At 50.1% G+C, this 18,393-nt stretch overlaps 1 protein-coding gene across 2 annotated transcripts in view; it reads left to right on the top strand.

Moving 5' to 3' along the window:
* Positions 1-18,393, top strand: part of roraa (RAR-related orphan receptor A, paralog a) — a 193,516-nt gene that overhangs the window by 107,830 nt on the left and 67,293 nt on the right. For both annotated transcript variants that reach the window (XM_081711993.1, XM_035523641.2), the window contains exon 2: positions 11,625-11,654. In XM_081711993.1, the coding sequence (XP_081568119.1) occupies positions 11,625-11,654 (30 nt within the window). The remainder of the gene's footprint in view (positions 1-11,624; positions 11,655-18,393) is intronic.

The following is an 18,393-nucleotide window of genomic DNA, read 5'->3' as shown; positions in this document are numbered from 1 at the left end:
TGTCCCGCTCGCTGAAGGGAAATCGATGTCGTCTCTTCATGGCACGCTGATTCCGTCTGCCTCCTGTGGAATAATTAAAGAGCCCCTCTCCTCTCGCTGCCATCACGATGACTAATGCACTTTATGGAAGGCAATTCTTACATAAATCGATAGCTTTTTTTTTTTTCTTTACTTATTAATTAATTAATTATTTTCCTCTTGCATGGCAAGACTCAAGTTTGTCCTCCTGGCGGTTGTGGGTCAGTGTGTCACTGTGCCGTGTCAGCTGTGTTGATTTGTTCCGACAGACTCAGCCCCCCCCCGCACAAGGACAAAAATACACAGTTCCCTTCCCCCACAGTAAGAGTACGATGGGAGATACCATAATAGTCACAGAGGGGTGAGGGTACAGCCTTCTTGCTTTATTACGTCAATGATCAAAAGCATGATGTTGCAGGGTTTTTATATATATATATATATATATATATATAAAATCTGTGTGTGTATGTCTTAAGCATGCGTGAGCGTACACACACACACACACACACACACACACACACACACACACACACACTACACAATTTGTGTAATAGTAGATATTGTAGAGAATGTAGAGGACTATTATATCCTCAAGGTAAAGGCCTGCAAGGTTAGGAAACATCAGATCAATGCACTGTAATGCGAATTGACTGCTGCTTTTGGATCATTAGCCTTGGGAATGCTGTAGCAACAAGTGCTGTCACAACGAGTTCCTCGAGTGATGGGACAAGCAAAGAGGACGAGGACAGGGGGAGGACAGCCACGTGCACTTTTCCCGTGCACGTCATGAGATGCAAATGAATGCTTTTGGCAAATGAACACTTCGTCTGGACTGCTTCACTACCGCTCAGCACGGCAGATCGGCGCAAACGTTTACTGGAATCAACATCCGTCTGTTCTTCCTGCCCGGAGCTCTCTGGACGTGTGTGTGACCCCGCCTGTCCTGCCTCTGCTCCAGGCCTGCTGACACGCCCGTCTGTCTCAGCCTGAGCTGATCTACCCAGTTCAGCTGGAGTGAACTCGGTTAAAAAGCCGAGCTACTAAATGACGCTCTTACCTTAGCGTAAGGTCACAAAACTGCTGTATTCTCATTCCCAAAATGGCATCTTAAGCCATTGCCGTAGAAGCCAGCCACAGAGGTAATGCAGCGCCCCCCGACGCGAGATTCCCCTCCAACACCACCGTGTTTGTGCTAGCTGTTGTTCTGAAGGGTTGAAGCATTGTGCATTATCCTATTTTTTGGTTATTCTCTCATTCATTCCATCCAAGTTATTCCCCTTTTAATCCATAGACTGCCTGCTCACACTTTCGCTCTCAAATGTGTGCATGCGCACACACACACACACACACACACACACACACACACACACACACACACACAGAGCGTTAAGGTGCAGGCCTGAGGTAATCAAGACAAATAAGTGTGATGGTTAACAGAGCAGCTGCTCCGCTGTCTTGCGGAGATACGCAGATGCAGCGTGGGAGCACACAGGGCGAGACAGGTGAAGCCTTAAATAGAGGAATGGAAAAAGGCTGCCAAAGAAGGAGGGGGGGCAGACGGAGGGGTGCGGAGGTTCCACGTTCACGGCCCAGGACCTTTTAGAACTCGGGCCCCGACGCCTCCCGTCCCCGGTTCCGTGGGCCGAGCAGGGAGCCAGCTCTGCTGCTAGGTGCAGCGCCTAACAAGCTGACTGTTCAAAGGCTTTTCCATGCTCTGGAGAACATGAAAGGCATGTTTAAAAATTTAAAAGCCCGATCTGTTCCAGTGCAATAGAGCGGCAGAGGGAAGCAGATTTCCGCGTCGCCGTAATTCCCCTGCCACTTTCTTTGTAAATTAATTAAGATGTTTATGACAGCTGCTTGCACCTAATGGAATGCTTATAGACTTTTGTCATTAATTATTACTGCACTGCTCTTATGGATTGCAGTGGCAGGCAGGAATGGTCGGAGCCTCGCCAACCTGCGGGTGCCGCGTGTCACTGGGTTTTTTGGAAGCGTGTGTGTGTGTGTGTGTGTGTAAGCAAGCCGTTTGGCTTCCACCGCTGTGCGCAGACTCCCTGCGCATGACCGTGCAGATTGCGTTTACCCCAGTGTTCACATTTCCATCCATAAGATATTTTCGCTGTTGATGTATTGCCTGTTTTAAGGGCGTAAATATTTGCTGATGTTTGAAGGTTAGCAGAGGTTGCCTGAATACAGCGTCTGCTTTAAATAACTAGCGATCAGCAGTGACACAGTCTTCCTACAGAATAACAGAGTGATGTCAGAGAGAGGGATGAAACATTAAACGATGCAAGACCCTATGGACCTAGAAAAGCCTGCTTTACCTGCATTAGGGTTCTTATAGAGCACCACAGAACCAAGACACTGCTGTGGGAGCACTACATTGGATCAATAAGTGAGGGTCATACTAGCAGTACACTTGATCCATAAGTGAGGGTCATACTAGCAGTACACTTGATCAATAAGTGAGGGTCATACTAGCAATACACTTGATCAATAAGTGAGGGTCATACTAGTAGTAGACTTGATCAATAAGTGAGGGTCATACTAGCAGTACACTTGATCCATAAGTGAAGGGGTGTACTAGCACTTGATAAATAAGCAAGTGACGTGCTAGCACTAAACAAGAGGCATGTGCACTACAATTGATCCATAAGTGAGGGTTATATGCACTACACTTGATCCCTAAGTGAGTGTCAAGCTAGAGCTACACTTAATCCATAAATGAAGGTCATGCTAGCACTACACTTGATCCATAAACAGGCGGTATGCTAGCACTACACTTGATCCATAAACAGGCGGTATGCTAGCACTACACTTGATCCCTAAGCGAGAGGCATGCCAGCACTATACTCGATCCAGGATGGAATGGAGAAGGATGTTTATGCTGTTTCCCTTTTCTGAACTGGCTCTCATCCCCTGTGCTGCCAGTCATCCCTGACACACATCTGATGCAGCATGCCTAGGGCGCTAATGCGCTAGCTCATGTCCTCTCGCTAACCTGTCCTTGCCCACGGCATGTTACACCGCACAGCCTTCCAGGCTCTCTTTAGTCATGGCCTGCAGAGGAAATGAGGGAGAAAGATGGCGAGGATGTGCTGGCTCTGCTGGCCTCCTTTGTAACCCGGTACTCCTTCCCGTTAGCCCATCGAGTTTCTCGCCATTTTGTGCTCCGTGCTTTTGGCGCGAGGCGATCGCACAAGCCCAGCTTGACCCTGGGCTGCCCAGGGCAGAGAAGCACCCGAAGTAGCATCTCCCAGTGCCAACGAAGGAGACAAAACCCTGGATCTGAGGATAGCCCCTCACATGACTCAGAGCCATGGCTGGCTGGCTTGATCCAGATGTTGTTAAATATTCCCAAACAGCTCTCCCGTTTTCTCGCCCATCTTTGCACAGAACGCCCCCCCTGGAGAAGAGTGCATTCCACGCTTACAAACCCATTTTGTCTTTCACTCTGTTTGGCAGGCTTCAAACCCTGTAGGATTAAGAACTCAAGCAATGCGAATTGAGCATTTTTAGGAACGGGGCTTATTTTCGGAGCATGGATTGGATTCCTTTGCTCATCAGCTAAAGTGAGGCGCAGGAAGGAGCTAGTCTCCCAGGCCGCCTGCTCGGACGGAACGCCCCACAGGCTCCTGTTACTTCAGTGTCAGTGGGACAGATGAATAAATAAACAGGTTCACTCCACTAATTACTTTATTCCCTATATCACACTGAGAGGATCAGAGCAAAATGTTTTTTTTTGTTTTGAATTCGGTAAGGTTTTGATTGGGCAAAAGGTTTCACAGCATGTGCATCCAATAACAATGTTGCATTGCGCTGTATGTTTGCTGTAGACGGGTTTCCATGTGAAGGTATGTCCTATTAAGAGCTCACCCTGGCGTTTACTAGAGAGGGCCTTTTGTTTTGTTCCTGTGCATCCTGTTATCCTAACATGTGAATAATGGCTGGGTCTCACAGCTTGAAATGTGCATCTGTGTGGCAGAGCGTGGAAAGATCTTCGCTGAGCGTGGAGGGCGCCTACCGGCCTTCGGTTTTTAATTATGGAAAATGTGAAAAATGGATGGCGCGCTAAGCGCCAGGCATGATGGCACCGGGTCCTTTGGCCCCCGTTGGAGCTGGAGCGCTAGTCGTCCAGTGAGACGCTTTTCAAAGTCCCGGCTCGGAGGGAGAAACAGAGTCGGTCCTTCGAACTAACTGGCAGAGCCGCAGCTCATCTCGTGGAGCCCAGCGAGCGTAGCGCCGAGACGGGTTTGGCGTGGACCCCTATCCTCCCCCATCCTCCCCCCCTGTGGGTGGTACCCTGTCGACGTGACCACCCTTCGTTTTACCCAGACGTCAGTCCACTCTACCCCCCTCCTCGATGGGGATCGGGAAGGGGGGGGGGGGGTGTTTAAATCCTCAGAGCTCAGCCTGCTCAGTTATGGCGCCGAAGAGAACCAGATGTCTCACGAGATGCAGGATGAGGACACACCAGAGATGACACGACCCGCTCTGGAAAGCACCGTAACCCAAGAACCACCCCCCCCCCCCAGGACTGCCTTAGATGTTACAAACTTTACGTAGACAAGCCAGAGGAGAGAAAAGTGCAGACATCTGGTGCCTTCACGCCAGTCCGCAGGGCAGGTGCGTTCTCCTTCACCGCGGTGACATTTCAAGATAAATTTGAGAGAGTCTGAGGACTGGGAAAATCTGAGGTGGGTTTTTCGTCGTCTTCGTTATGAGTCACAAAGGCCAGACAGTCAGTGCGCGTCCAGTGTGCACAAACGTGCAGTAACCCTGCACGGCTGCACCGGGTGCTGAAAGGAAGTGCTGGAGACCACGTGGCGCATTGTTGTGGTTTTCTGCAGTGCCGTTTCGCTGACAGACATTGCTGCCACTGCGGACCACAAGTGACTGAAATGGAGAGTGGGGGCATGGGGGGTCTTGTCTTCTCACAGATGTCAAACAGTAGGTGAAGTTTCCAACCACCATGGAAGGGTGAAGTCATTTACACAGCTCTGCCAAACTACTAAATCCCAGATTAGTGTTTGAAGAGAAAAAGCAAAAAACAACTGAACTTAGATAACATGGCCCTTTGTATTAGCGCTGTCTGTGTTCGCAGGGAACCACAGCAACACTCATACGCTCACTTTTTTTTATTCTTACTTTATTCACTCTTTACTACAGAACCGAGCTTTAGCTGAATGGTTTTTGCCTGTCTGAGCATGCTGCGCTGAGTCTAGTAACACACCAAAGCAGCAGCTCCGTGTTTAGTAAGCAAAGTGTGTCTGTATTATATCGGACACTGTATTTTGGCGCTGTGTTAGTCGGCTCGGTTGTGCAGTGGTGTAAAGACCAGGGAGAGTGGAGGAAAGCTGCATTAAACTGACCTTTCTAGTATGAGCTGAACACAGCCCTCAGATGTGTGCACGCTCTGCTTCACACGCTGAAGAACCACACATCCTTTTTCCGCATGCAGGGCCATGCTGAGCACGGTGGAAATTACCCAGAGGAACCAGCTTTGATTTGCAAAATAAACAAATAAATAGGACTTGATAAATTCACGCTCCATGGCCCCACAGAGGCAAGCTGAACTTCCTACCTTCCAGAGCATTATGGGAGCGCATTATCGAAGGTGAATTACTGAACCCTAAAAGACGATGCATCAGAAATGTTTAAACCTAACATGACAGAGAATTGTGTTTAGGCGTTTGTGATATGAAAAGCTGTGGTGTCTCGCAGGGCTCAGGTGTACAGCGTTATTTGAGGCGAGTCTGTAGCGGGTTTTCATGTGGAGCTCGTCGTGGATCAGGAGCAGAGAAGTGCAACATGGAAACAGGGGTGTGTGTAAGAACACAGTGACCTCTGTACACCTCGCCAGCGTCTCAGAGAGAGAGCGAGCGAGAGAGAGAAAGAGAGAGAGAGGGAGATGCAGAGGCAGAGAGACAGACATACTGTACACAGACAGAAAGAGACAGACCTTTCATTTACAGTACTCCTCTCCGTAACCATACTGTGTAACTAAACACAAGCCAAACTGACTTTTTATTTATTTATTATTAACTTATGGCCATGTGCACATGGCCTTTACAGACCTCAATAGCAAATTCATAGGCACCTTGTGTAGTAACGTGCGTGAAGCGTTCATGCCCCTGCACTTCAGCTGGCGACCCTGGTCTCACATCATTGGCTCTGACGACACTGGGCGTCGGCGGGGCCCTGCGGTCTGTGCTAGGGGGGCGGGGGCCTCTTCTCTGTAATCCTCGTTTGTTTAAGTGCTCAGCTCACTGGGTTCGCATTGTGAAGTATCTTCGCCTTAACAATAGTGCTTATGGCCTGGGCTCCCTGCGGTACAATTAAAATTCCATCTCCAACCTGCCCCCCAGTCGTGCCCGCTGTCTGTGTGCCCTTCCCGAGAGCAGGTCAATCCCTACAGCCGCTGCCTGACTCACCTGAACGCTGGCAGGCCGGGAAGACAGCCGGACATGGGAGGGAGAGGCCACGCAGCCCTGGGCCTGGAGTCTGCCTTAGCCCGTGGAATGCCCAGCCACTCTCGTTCACTCTCTCACTCTCACACACTCTCGCACTCTCAGACTTTCACACACTCAGTCTGACCTCACGTTTCCTGTCAGACGCTCCTGTGTCGCGTTTTCTTGCTCGTTATTTCCTGGCACCCAAACCCGGACTCGGTTTTACTTCCTGTCCTCCTGTTTTATTTACTCCGCCGTGACACCCAGGCTGTGTAATCCACATGTCCTCTAAAACTAAGTCAGATGCCAGTCTGCTAGTTGCGTTGAAGTCTGCGCCTGTAGAGTGGTTGGAACCTGTAGCTCCAGAAGAGTTGAGTTGCTTTTAGTTAAAACCAATTAGAAATGACCAGAAATAACAGCGCCTGGAGATGAAGAAGTCATTTTTCTCTTTAACCTCCCCGGAGACAGACATGCCTCTCCACGGAGTTCCTGAAGTGTTTTAGAATATTAGGGGGGTGGGCAGATGATGAGAGTTATTGTGCTTTTTTAATCATTGCATTTTTGCATTTGGAAGTTTATGAAAGTATAATAAGGCTATAAGTGTGCCAGTGTGAAATGTTGGAATGACTTTGACAGAGCAAAACTTGAGAAAAGATTTGTCCTCTGCTCCGATTCTCTGATGATATGATTGATAGCTTCCTTCATTCTCTTTCGTCAAAAAGCGAAAACATAAAAAGAGCGGCGCTTTACAAGAAACGAGATTTATTGGGGGGTTTTGTGGAGTGCGGTGTGGAGTGCAGTTACTGGGCGTTTTTTTTATTATTTCACACCACTGGATAATGTGAGGATCTCCACTGTCGAATTATCCTGACCGTGTCCTGACCCACCTGACCGCGTCCTGACCCGAGCTTCACACACTCCTAACAGCAGCACTGCACCGGACACCTTTGACACCCCAGACATTAAACACACGGGATCGTGTAAACACAACCTTTATTAGACGGCTAGAGATTGCTACTGGAGTAAATTATATAGTAAATCATTTGCATATACAGTTTGAAAAATTCTTTTGAGATATACACTTGCAAATAAATAAATGTAGCATAATTGAAAAAGAATAAATGGTGCACGTTGTAATTACACGTCGCTGTATCAGGTTCTGTTTCCACTCAAAGGCATCCAGGTGTGTTTCTGTTCCAGTCAGCTGTTCCAGCTATGTGTTACTCCATCCAAAATATCAAGTTGATAATATTATTTATTTTTTATTTGATTGTCTGACTTACAGATGTATATATGTAAAGTGTGTACAGTATCTTCATATGTGCCTTTATGATCACCTGCTATTTCTTTTGACTGGAATGGGATGTACCTAGCAGGGGGCTCTTTGGGTGTCGTGGACATGGAGAGGGTGAGGTCCGTCGTTCAGGAACTCTAAGCGTGTCTCGTCGTAAACAGCGCCCTTACTTATAACAGCAAGCTCGGGTGGAGCTTCCCTGGGGGGTTCTATACTGCCTGTGTCCTTACATGGCCCAGGGAGCACCAACCTCACACCCCGCGCCTCCGCAGACTAAGTAGTGGATGAGGATAAGTGAGGAGCAGCAGTCAATGAATCAAGCGGTCAGATCGGCAGCAGCCGGAGGGTGGAGGTGCCTATCCCCCACCCTCCCACGTGCACCCCCTCCACCCCACTCCCAGGGGGATGGATCTGGCATTAGGAAGTTCCTCGCCTGTGTGTTTCTGCCACAGGTTAAATGGATCGCTCCCATTAGCTCAGTGAGGGGACAGCTCCATTACATGAAGGAGACTGTAACTTTGAATGTCACGGCGCGTCGAACCCCAAGGCAGCGCGCCCGTTTCCCGCCAGGCAGGCGGCCTGACGGTAACCGTGCACGATCGTCATTTGCTGTCGGGCGCTACGGAAGCCGCAGTTATGATACACAACCTGCCTGGTGGCGGCAGCCAGCCCCTCTCCGGGCGGGGCGTGCGCTCCTCCGGGTGCTCCCGGACGGCTGATCGCGAAGCGCTAAGACGCTAATGGCTGAGGGCTTTTGGCCACGGCCCTTCGAGCCTGAACGGTTCTGTCGGACAGGGAGCAGTAGTGCCGGGTTTCCGCCGCAGAGTAAGCGTGTGGTCGGCGACGCACGGCGCTCTAGCTGGGAGGTTTGCCCCGTGTGGTCGCCGCCGCGCTCAGCATACGGAAAAACCCTCCGGAGGTCCTCGTAGAGGTGCAGTCATTGTCTGAAATGTTTGTCTTGCGAGCTCGTGTCTGGCTGCGTTGTCTTTTTCTAATGACATATCTTTCTAGGGACAGATTAGTCACTTATTACTGAAGCGCCCACAGTTCACATGTGTAATTGCGCGTGTTCTTTCCTTTTGTGCGTGATAAATGAGATTTTACTACATCTGAGGACTTATAACGCTGAAGGTAAGAGATCTGAGATTAAACCAGTCGCACTGTAGGACACCCGAATGTGTTTCCGACACCTTTTACTGTGGCTGATGCAAAGAGCAGAAATGTGCAGTGGGAAGCGCTCACCCTTGAGCTGACTTTTATGAGGCTCTCCACGAACTGTAACAAAAGCGCATTTTTATGCCAATATCAATGTTCTTATGACACCCGAGACTAGCAATTGAGCTACTTTTAGCCTGGTGCTCCTCGTTCAGTACTGTTGCCATGTTTTGTTAGCAAGCAAGCAAACAATAATGAGAAGAAAGGAGGCAGAAATCTGGTGATTAAATCGCTCATTTTCTTGATCAGTAGAAATTAGCGTCGCAACTGCAGTACCGAAAAAAGGACTGAGAAGCAGGAGGAGGACAACGAGAAGTCGAAGAGATCGCAGCATCCGCCTTTTTGTGAGAGTCCTCCCGTCTGCGAAGGGCAGGCTCGACTCCGCGCTGACCCGTTCACCCTCTCTGGCCGGCTTCAGCAGTGTCAGGGACGGGCCCGACCACCTCCCGCTTCCGGCTCCCTTCACCCATTGGTTCCCCGGCCCTTTCCCTTCGTGCCCTCCAATCAGAGTCTTCTGAATGACACGCAAAGGAAGAAGTGGGCTGAGAACCTTTCCCCCCCCCTCCCCGTCATAGCAACAGGCCATTTTTCCTGAGCGAGCTCCTTGTCCTCCTTTTGACAGTAATGATTTCCGAGCAAGTACTTTTGTGTGTGTGTGTGTGTGTGTGTGTGTGTGTGTGTGTGTGTGTGTGTTAAGATCGGTTTCCATATCTCTAAATGACATTGACAGAATGGTTGTTGTGACTCGGGCGGGATAGGAGACGGGCCCAGCGCCGATAGGGGTAGTACGGTAGGACGGAGACGGCAACCAGCCGGTGGGAGGACAGGCGGGGGTGGAGTGATGGAGAGAGCTGGGGCGGCCTCTCCATCCTATCTGGCCTCTCCATCCTCTCCATCCTCTCCGGCCTCTCCGGCCGTTCCGCCGCCCCGCCTTCGGGCCGCTTGCGAGGATCGGAGTGCACGCGGGTATTTGACAACCGGCCACGAATCTGCTGCTCTCTCCTCGGCCGTGCGAATTAGTCACGCACGGGTGAAGTGTCAGCAGTAGGCTGTATCGATCTGTCTCTGTGGTCGCAGGTAGGTAACGCGGTCATGAGCATGTTTCCACGGCGCTGCCTTAGCATCTTCACGCTCACTGACTGCTCTCCTAAAGCAAACAAACCATAAAACAAACAAACAAACAAAACAAAAACACAAAAGCAAAAAAACAAGTGCACGCTTGTCTTGATTTTATTATATCTCAAATTGTTCTATATTTTCCATTGGCATATGTATTGTTTTAAGCGTCTGTACTTTGTCTTGCAAGTGTCTGTAAGACTCTTTGTGAGGACTCTGGGTTTGCCAAAAATGGCAGGGTTTGGATGAAATGGCTAATTCCCTTGGACCCTGGATGTTCTAATTCTACCCCATTACACCAGAAATCCTCCTGCGATGGTGCAAGGCTGAGTGGGATTAGGTTAGTGGCGCTGGACGCCCCACGCCCCACTTCTGCTTGACGTCATGCTTGGCTAATGGGAGCGAAAGCTGATGCCGACTGCTGTGTGATTGGACTGCAGGCAGGAGTTACAGAAGGATTACTCCCTCTCCGGGAGATGCTTCTCACAGCTCGCGGGCGCTGGACAGAAGTGATGTGTCTTTGGTCTCTGGGTAGCTTCTCGGTTCATGTGTTCACATGTTTGCATATCCTCCAACCCCGAAGGATGTCCGAGATGTTACTGTCTCTGGCCAGACCTTCTATTTTGTTCTTTTGGGTGGGATTTTTGAATCGCGTCGGCTCGTGCTCCCCTGAGTGGCGAACACGTGCCGTAACTGCAGAGAAATTAAGCATCACTTCTGCATGACGAGTGCGCTCTATTACTGCACTCTCGCCCCGTGGAACATGAGTGTGCCCAGGCCACACGGGACTCCCTGATGCTTACTGCCATACTGGCATGCTCACACACACACACACACACACACACACACACACACACACACACACCCACCCATACATAAAGAGAGAGAAGTGCATGTGTGATCGGCTCTATGCAGAGATAATCATCAAATGAGCAAACAAACCGCAACACAAACACACACACATGCACGTGCGCGTGCATGCACACAAGCATACACACGTTCAGGGAGACGTATTGAATGCCAAAATCCACAAAAGAAAAGTCCCACTTCACATAATCTCTCACCCGTAATGACACGCAGTAGCGCGCTTTTGTCTGAACGTCATCCGCCGGCAGAGAACTGCCTCCCCGATCCGGGTGGCCTTCCGCGCGTGCGCCGCCGTTCATTTTCATTCTGTGGAGGTCAGGCATGACAGGAGGCAGTTGGCTGGCTGGCTGGCGGTGTGACTGCACGCTGCCCCGCGTGACCTTGCCTGGGCAAAGCCGGCGGCATTGCCGGGCACCACAGACACAGTCAACAGTAGCTTTTTGGCCTCCGGTCAGTGTCAGCGCAGGTCCGGTCCACAGCTCTCTGCGTATTTGTTCTTCCGCGCGTCCCACAACCGCTTCCTTTATCAGGGAAAGGGCACCATGCAGCGTGTTTGTTTGCAGAGATGTATTTTGTTTTGGCAGTTTCTATATGCTGAAATTTTATTCCGTTATTTTGACAATGCATTCATGCTTTCTTTTTTTTGCTTTCTTTTTCAGGTATTTCAGTAACAAAGAAGACACATACTTGTGAGTACAAAATGTTATAACCCGATTATAAAAGGGCTATTCAATGTTTAGCCTAAAGCTATACTGATTTTATGAGAGATTTTATGCTATCATAGAAGAAAACAAAGACCCTGTTTTGAACCAAGTGTATCAGGAGTTATTCTGAGTGTTACATCTGTATAGAGTCACAGATTTTAAGCCTCATATCTCAGGAAAAAACCCCCAAGAAACTCCACAGTGGTCAAATGTGCTTTTTCATACCGATCGTATGACTGTTCCAGCGTGTTCTGACAGCAGGCTGTTGTGTGCGCTGCTTACTTCGAAAAAAACAAGGATGTGGTTTGCATGTGACCTTTGCGCACGAGGTTAAAGCCACTGAGCAGAGAGACAGAGATCAGCAGAGAGCAGGGGAACACGCCAACATGGCGCCCATGTGACTGCTGCTCCACCAATCTCACAGGTTTTATTTTCCTGTCTGTGACATCCTTCACGTCAGAGATGGGTGCATGGGACAATCAGCGAAGAGATTAGAATGAGACGCTGACAGGACAGAAGGCCTCAGACGCTGGATGTCTGACACATAAATACTCCCGATGACATCCCAGCCCTTCGCAATTCCGTGGACACACCCTCTCTTTGCATATCCCACTTCGCCACTTTGTACTGGAAGGCATATGTTTTCCTGTCTTTCCCTATTCTGTTTGAGTAAAGGTAGCATGTTAGCCTTTCCTTCATCCTTTCATCCGGCGGGCTGCCACTGTCTTAATTAGAGGCCCGATCGGCCCTGCTTAAGTGCGAGGAACCAGAATCAAAGAGCATGTTTCAGCAGGGCGGGTTCAAAGCACCGGACCGGGCCGGACTGCACTATTTAATCTCGGTGAAAGGAATGGTAATGACGCGTGTCACAGGAGCGGAGGGGGGCGTGGGCGGGGGTTTTGCGTCGGGGCCGAGGTCCTGGGTCAAAGACGCGCTGTTCACTGGAGAGGATTCAAAGGACGCAGAGTGGTGGGAGGAAAAGGTCTTGTCAGACACGAGGAGAACAGACGTTTTTATACGGCGGAGAGTGCTAATGAGGGCCGGGCTCAGGCTGCCATGTGCGAACAGAAGCCTCTGTAGATGTGAGCATGTAACTCCGTTAATACTGATTACAGACAAGCTCTTTTTTTCCTTATCCCTCTTTGTTTGCTGTGTTAGATCTACAGGTTTGCTCTTTTGCGATGTATGGTTTTATCGATTTGCTCTCACGATTGTATTATTCAGGACTGTAAATGATCAGACTGTTAAGTTGCCGGAGCAGATAGGGGAATCCTTCCACACACACTCTCTCTCTCACACAAACACACACACCGTGCACACACACACACACCGCACACACACCCACACACCGCACACACACCCACACACATGCACACACACACCACACACACACACACACACACACACACACACACACACACACAAACCGCACACACATACACACACACACACACCGCACACACACCCACACACATGCACACACACACCACACACACACACACACACACACACACACACAAACCGCACACACATACACACACACACCGCGCACACACACACACACACACCACACACACACACACACACACACACACACACACACTCCTTCAGCTCATTTTTCCACTCTCGCGCAAGTGATGGAGCCCCTGGAAGCAGCCGCCAGTCCCTTCATCAGTATAAATTACAGGGGCAGCTGTGTGCTGGCATCCCTCTCCCCTCATCCCTCTCTCCCCTCATCCCTCTCCCCTCATCCCTCTCTCCCCTCATCCCTCTCTCCTCATCCCTCTCTCCCCTCATCCCTCTCTCCCCTCATCCCTCTCCCCTCATCCCTCTCTCCCCTCATCCCTCTCTCCTCATCCCTCTCTCCCCTCATCCCTCTCCCCTCATCCCTCTCCCCTCATCCCTCTCCCCTCATCCCTCTCTCCTCATGTCTCTCCCCTCATCCCTCTCTCCCCTCATCCCTCTCTCCTCATCTCTCTCCCCTCATCTCTCTCCCCTCATCCCTCTCTCCCCTCATCCCTCTCCCCTCATCCCTCTCTCCCCTCATCCCTCTCCCCTCATCCCTCTCTCCTCCTCATCCCTCTCTCCCTCTCTCCCATCTCTCTCCTCCTCATCCCTCTCTCCCTCTCTCCCATCTCTCTCCTCCTCATCCCTCTCTCCTGTTCAGCCAGCCACCTGCTTGCCCACTAATAAGGTGAAGTCCCCTCCAGGAGATAATGAACACTTCAGTCCTCCTCCCGAGGGCCCTGACCCCCCCCACACACACACACACACACTGCCTACTTGGCCACCCCTGTAGGGCACCTGATTCATGGGAGTGGAGTAAATCCAGGGAAGGAGCTGAATTCATTCCGTCGATGTCCTGCGATGAAGCGAACAGCCGAATTTGTTGGCAAGTTGCATTTCAGCTGATCTCCCCCGACTGCCTTCAATTGCTTGACCCCAACCTCGCCAGAAATTACTTTCTCAAGACTACGATGTGGTGGACTGTCTAAGAGCACATGACACGCAGCAATTTATAGTCCCGTATCATTTAAAATCGATCTTTGCGTTTGAATCGAGTGGAGTTATTTCTGCGGTGTTTATTGACTGGAGCATAAGGCTATGAAGTCTGCGTTGGCAGCTGGGTCTCGTAGATAAACGCTGCTGTTTAATAGCCGGTAGAAAGAGTAGAAAGAGCCAGGACAGGAATCAAGCACTTAGGAGCCTGCTGCTGTCCGAGGAGAGGGCGACTGTATGCCGCACACTGTGGCATTTTGGCTGCTGTTTCCTGTTAACAGAATAATTATTTACGTAGTGCAAAGAGCGGGCCAGTAATTCAAAGTAATTCCTAATTAAATTATAATTAAGTCATAATTTAATAACATGTCTGCATAGCGTTTTAGTATGTGTGGCAGTTATTTCCTGGCCAACGTTCAGACTGTAGGAGTTAGCAAAAGCAGTGACATTGGGGAAAGCAGCTAATGCTATTGTAACGTGTTATGGAGTTGACGGGCCTCGGTGATAATACACAGAACGTGATCGAACAAGATCTCTTCTGGGTGTGTGTGGGTGTGTGTGTCAGCGTGTGTGTCAGTGATGCTCGGGGTGATGACTGGGTTGCCTTTGTTTTGGCCTAGTCCACAGAGATCAGCGTCCCAGCCTCTGAGCTCTGGCCCGCCAGCATCCTGCTCAGGCAGCTAAAGTCTATTTGTGCAGTCCATTTATTCCAGACTTTTTAGAAAATTGTTTCGTGGTTTTTTTTTTTTTTTTAAATAAAGCAAATATTTGTGATATTTACTTTTTTTAAAAAGTGTGCATTATATGGTTGCATGGGTTGCACTGCCTTCAGTAGTCCAATGAAAATGCGTACATCTCCAAATCAGCTCATGATTGCACGAATAATGAAATTCTGTGCATTCTAGGAAGCCTCACGTTTGCGACAGTGCAGGCGAATTGTTTGGGGCCCGTGTGCATGGCTGCTCTCGAGCGAATCCCTTTTCCTGCATTGCGGTGCTCTTAATGTATAGTTAGCCATGGTTGACACGTATGGAGCAAACAAAGCGTTTGCTTGTTTGTGCTGGGAAGGCTTGGCAAGAGGAGCTTGCCTGAATCCCGCACGGGTTAGTCACGACCAGGGGGAAGCAGAACCATCGATCCAGAGCGAGAGAGAGCGAGTGGGGGGGGGGGGACAGATCAGCCAGGGTTAGATGAGAGAGAGACAGCGTGACAGACGAGGCCAAGGGCAGCAGGGGGCCAGCGGAGCGTTCTCTCTCTCCGTAGCGTGGACACACTGGGTCTGGGCTTACAGAGAAACATAGCCTAACCCCTGATTGCTCATTTGTTTACCTCCCCGCCGAGAGCCGGTCAGCTCACAGAGGCGTCTGCGCTAATCTAAGCCAAATGATTAAGACTCAAATGCCCCACTCAAATATTAACAATCTGAAGGTGCTTGGCGGCCCCGGGGCTGTCATTAAAGTAGTCTGTGCTGAGCAGAACAATCGCTGTAGCGTTACGTCTCGCTCGTACGCAGCAGCTGTTTTACAGAAAACAACCCACTTACGCTAACCTGTCCCAAGAGGGAGCAGACACGTAAACACTGCTCCGCCTGCCTCCGTCACTCTCCATTTGTAACGCGCTGACAAAGCGTGCCGTGAAAACCGCTCCTTATTCTCTAGCTTTTATGCTATGGCACAGCCATAATGCTATGGGCATCCTCTGGCGCGTGAGGCAGGGTACACAGGTGAATGCCACGCTGCAGGGCCGTGCCCAAGCACTCGCGAGCGGTGCCGTCCCCAGCGTTGGACCGGTGCGGTGCTCAGTGCCATCCCCGGTGTTGTGCCCAATGCTGTCTCCAGTCCTGTGTCCAGTGTTGTGTCCAGTGTTGTGCTCAATGCTGTCTCCAGTGCTGTGTCCAGTGTTGTGTCCAGTGTTGTGTCCAGTGTTGTGCTCAATGCTGTCTCCAGTGCTGTGTCCAGTGTTGTGTCCAGTGTTGTGTCCAGTGTTGTGCTCAATGCTGTCTCCAGTGCTGTTTCCAGTGTTGTGTCCAGTGTTGTGCTCAATGCTGTCTCCAGTGCTGTGTCCAGTGTTGTGTCCAGTGTTGTGCCCAATGCTGTCTCCAGTGCTGTGTCCAGTGTTGTGTCCGGTGCTGTGTCCAGTGCCATCTCCGGTGCTGTGTCCAGTGTTGTGCCCAATGCTGTCTCCACTGTTGTGCCCGGTGTTGTGCCCAGTGCTGTGTCCAGTGTTGTGCCCAATGCTGTGTCCAGTGCTGTGTCCAGTGTTGTGTCCAGTGTTGTGCCCAATGCTGTCTCCAGTGCTGTGTCCAGTGTTGTGTCCAGTGTTGTGCCCAATGCTGTCTCCAGTGCTGTGTCCATTGTTGTGTCCAGTGTTGTGTCCAGTGTTGTGCTCAATGCTGTCTCCAGTGCTGTGTCCAGTGTTGTGTCCAGTGTTGTGCCCAATGCTGTCTCCAGTGCTGTGTCCAGTGTTGTGTCCAGTGTTGTGCCCAATGCTGTCTCCAGTGCTGTGTCCAGTGTTGTGTCCGGTGCTGTGTCCAGTGCCGTCTCCGGGGCTGTGTCCAGTGTTGTGCCCAATGCTGTCTCCACTGTTGTGCCCGGTGTTGTGCCCAGTGCTGTGTCCAGTGTTGTGCCCAATGCTGTCTCCACTGTTGTGCCCAGTGTTGTGCCCAGTGCTGTGTCCAGTGTTGGGTCCAACGTCCTCGTTCTGCACAGCCCAGGCCCTGGATGTGACTCTGCAATCACTTTTTGTTTTGAGTTTGAAGTGTCATTGTTTGGCACAAAAGGGGTGGTTTCTATCTCTGTGTGTGTGTGTGTGTGTGTGTGTTGCAGAGGTAGAGAGGTATAGCTTAATTATAAAGTGCAATAGCCATTATATAGTAAACATTATATCACACGCTAGAGTCCACACTAGGATGTTTCTCTTTGATCAAGGTAGACAAGCCAAGCAAAATGCTGTACTACGTATGGACCGTGAGCTGCAGGGATGGATGGTGATGGCAGCATGGAGCGTTTGCTTCAGAGGCAGCGTCCCCGTCATATTAGCAGGGATTAAATCAAGTGAAATCAGCTGCGATTGTCTGCAAGAAGCGCTGCTTGGAACGAGCAGAACATCCCTAAAATGTGTTCCGCACTCAAGCCATTTCACACACAGCATGCCACAGAAACTTTCAGTTTTCTGCTTCGAATAACAAGACTCACTCAGAGAGGAGAGAAAAGCACTCTACTCAATTTGACACTCTCCAATTTTAACAATAAATTATGTTTCATCTTTGTCTATTTGTTTGTTCCATGGAAAGGATATTTTCCTTTTGGACGCTTTGCTTTAATCCATAATAGCCAGCCATTTTTTATCTGAAATAGGTCAGTATAATCACAACAGAGAAGGATGAACCACTGCAGTCAAAAGGAAATCAATAGAGATATCTATTTGTCATAAAGCAGGACAGTGTGGTTTTTATTCTTTTCTTCTCTTCCTCCTCTCCACTTTTTCTTGCGTCCACACAATATGACAGGTCCTCATTTTTCAGCAGAAATACCTCCCCCCCCCCCCCCCCCCGTATTCATTTATTTATTTTCTTTGTCATTTTGTCAAATTGCAAATAGGCCTTTGTGAATGCACTTTCTTTGCATAAGTTGTTTAAAATGAAGTCTCTTTGGTGCCCACTGCTTATAGCGAGAGAGCGTGGAGGTGGGGGCCACCCCGGAGAACCCTGGGCCGCCTTTGTTGTAGCTCATGCAGGCCCGGAGCTCGAACAAGGCTGCTGATATTCCACAGTAGTTCCTCAAGGGCGGGTGCTGGGTACTCTTCGGTTCTTTGTGGCCACTTAATCTGCCTGGCCCCTCGGTGGCCGGCGCGCTTTGTGTGAGCCTTCAGCTTCGTCAGCTCTTCTCCTGTCTGTCTGTGGCTTTGTGTCTCTCCCAGACCTGAAAGGATTCGTTGTGAGGTGCTGTCAGAGTGGCCAAACAACAGCTAGAGACATGTGTCACGCATACATCGGCTGCTTAAAAAAGGCACACCATCTGCTGGGATGGTTTTCTCCTCTGCTGCTTGTCTCGGGTGACAGGGGACGTGTGTGCGTGTCTGTGTGGAGACTCGGCAGGCTCAGCTGAGGAGGTAGGAGATGGATGAAGTGTTTTGCCAGTGGCGTGACTCTGCTTGGCCAGGCTGAGTAGTCGCACGGCTGCTGAGGAGCTGGCACAGGTTTTTCCTCTTTTGCCTCATGGCTTTC

The sequence above is a fragment of the Electrophorus electricus genome, chromosome 4, assembly GCF_041902795.1.
Source record: "Electrophorus electricus isolate QZ-2024a chromosome 4, ASM4190279v1, whole genome shotgun sequence".
Classification (NCBI taxonomy): Eukaryota; Metazoa; Chordata; class Actinopteri; order Gymnotiformes; family Gymnotidae; genus Electrophorus; species Electrophorus electricus.
Note: the sequence above shows the minus strand (reverse complement) of the source record. Positions and strands in the feature narration are given on the sequence as shown.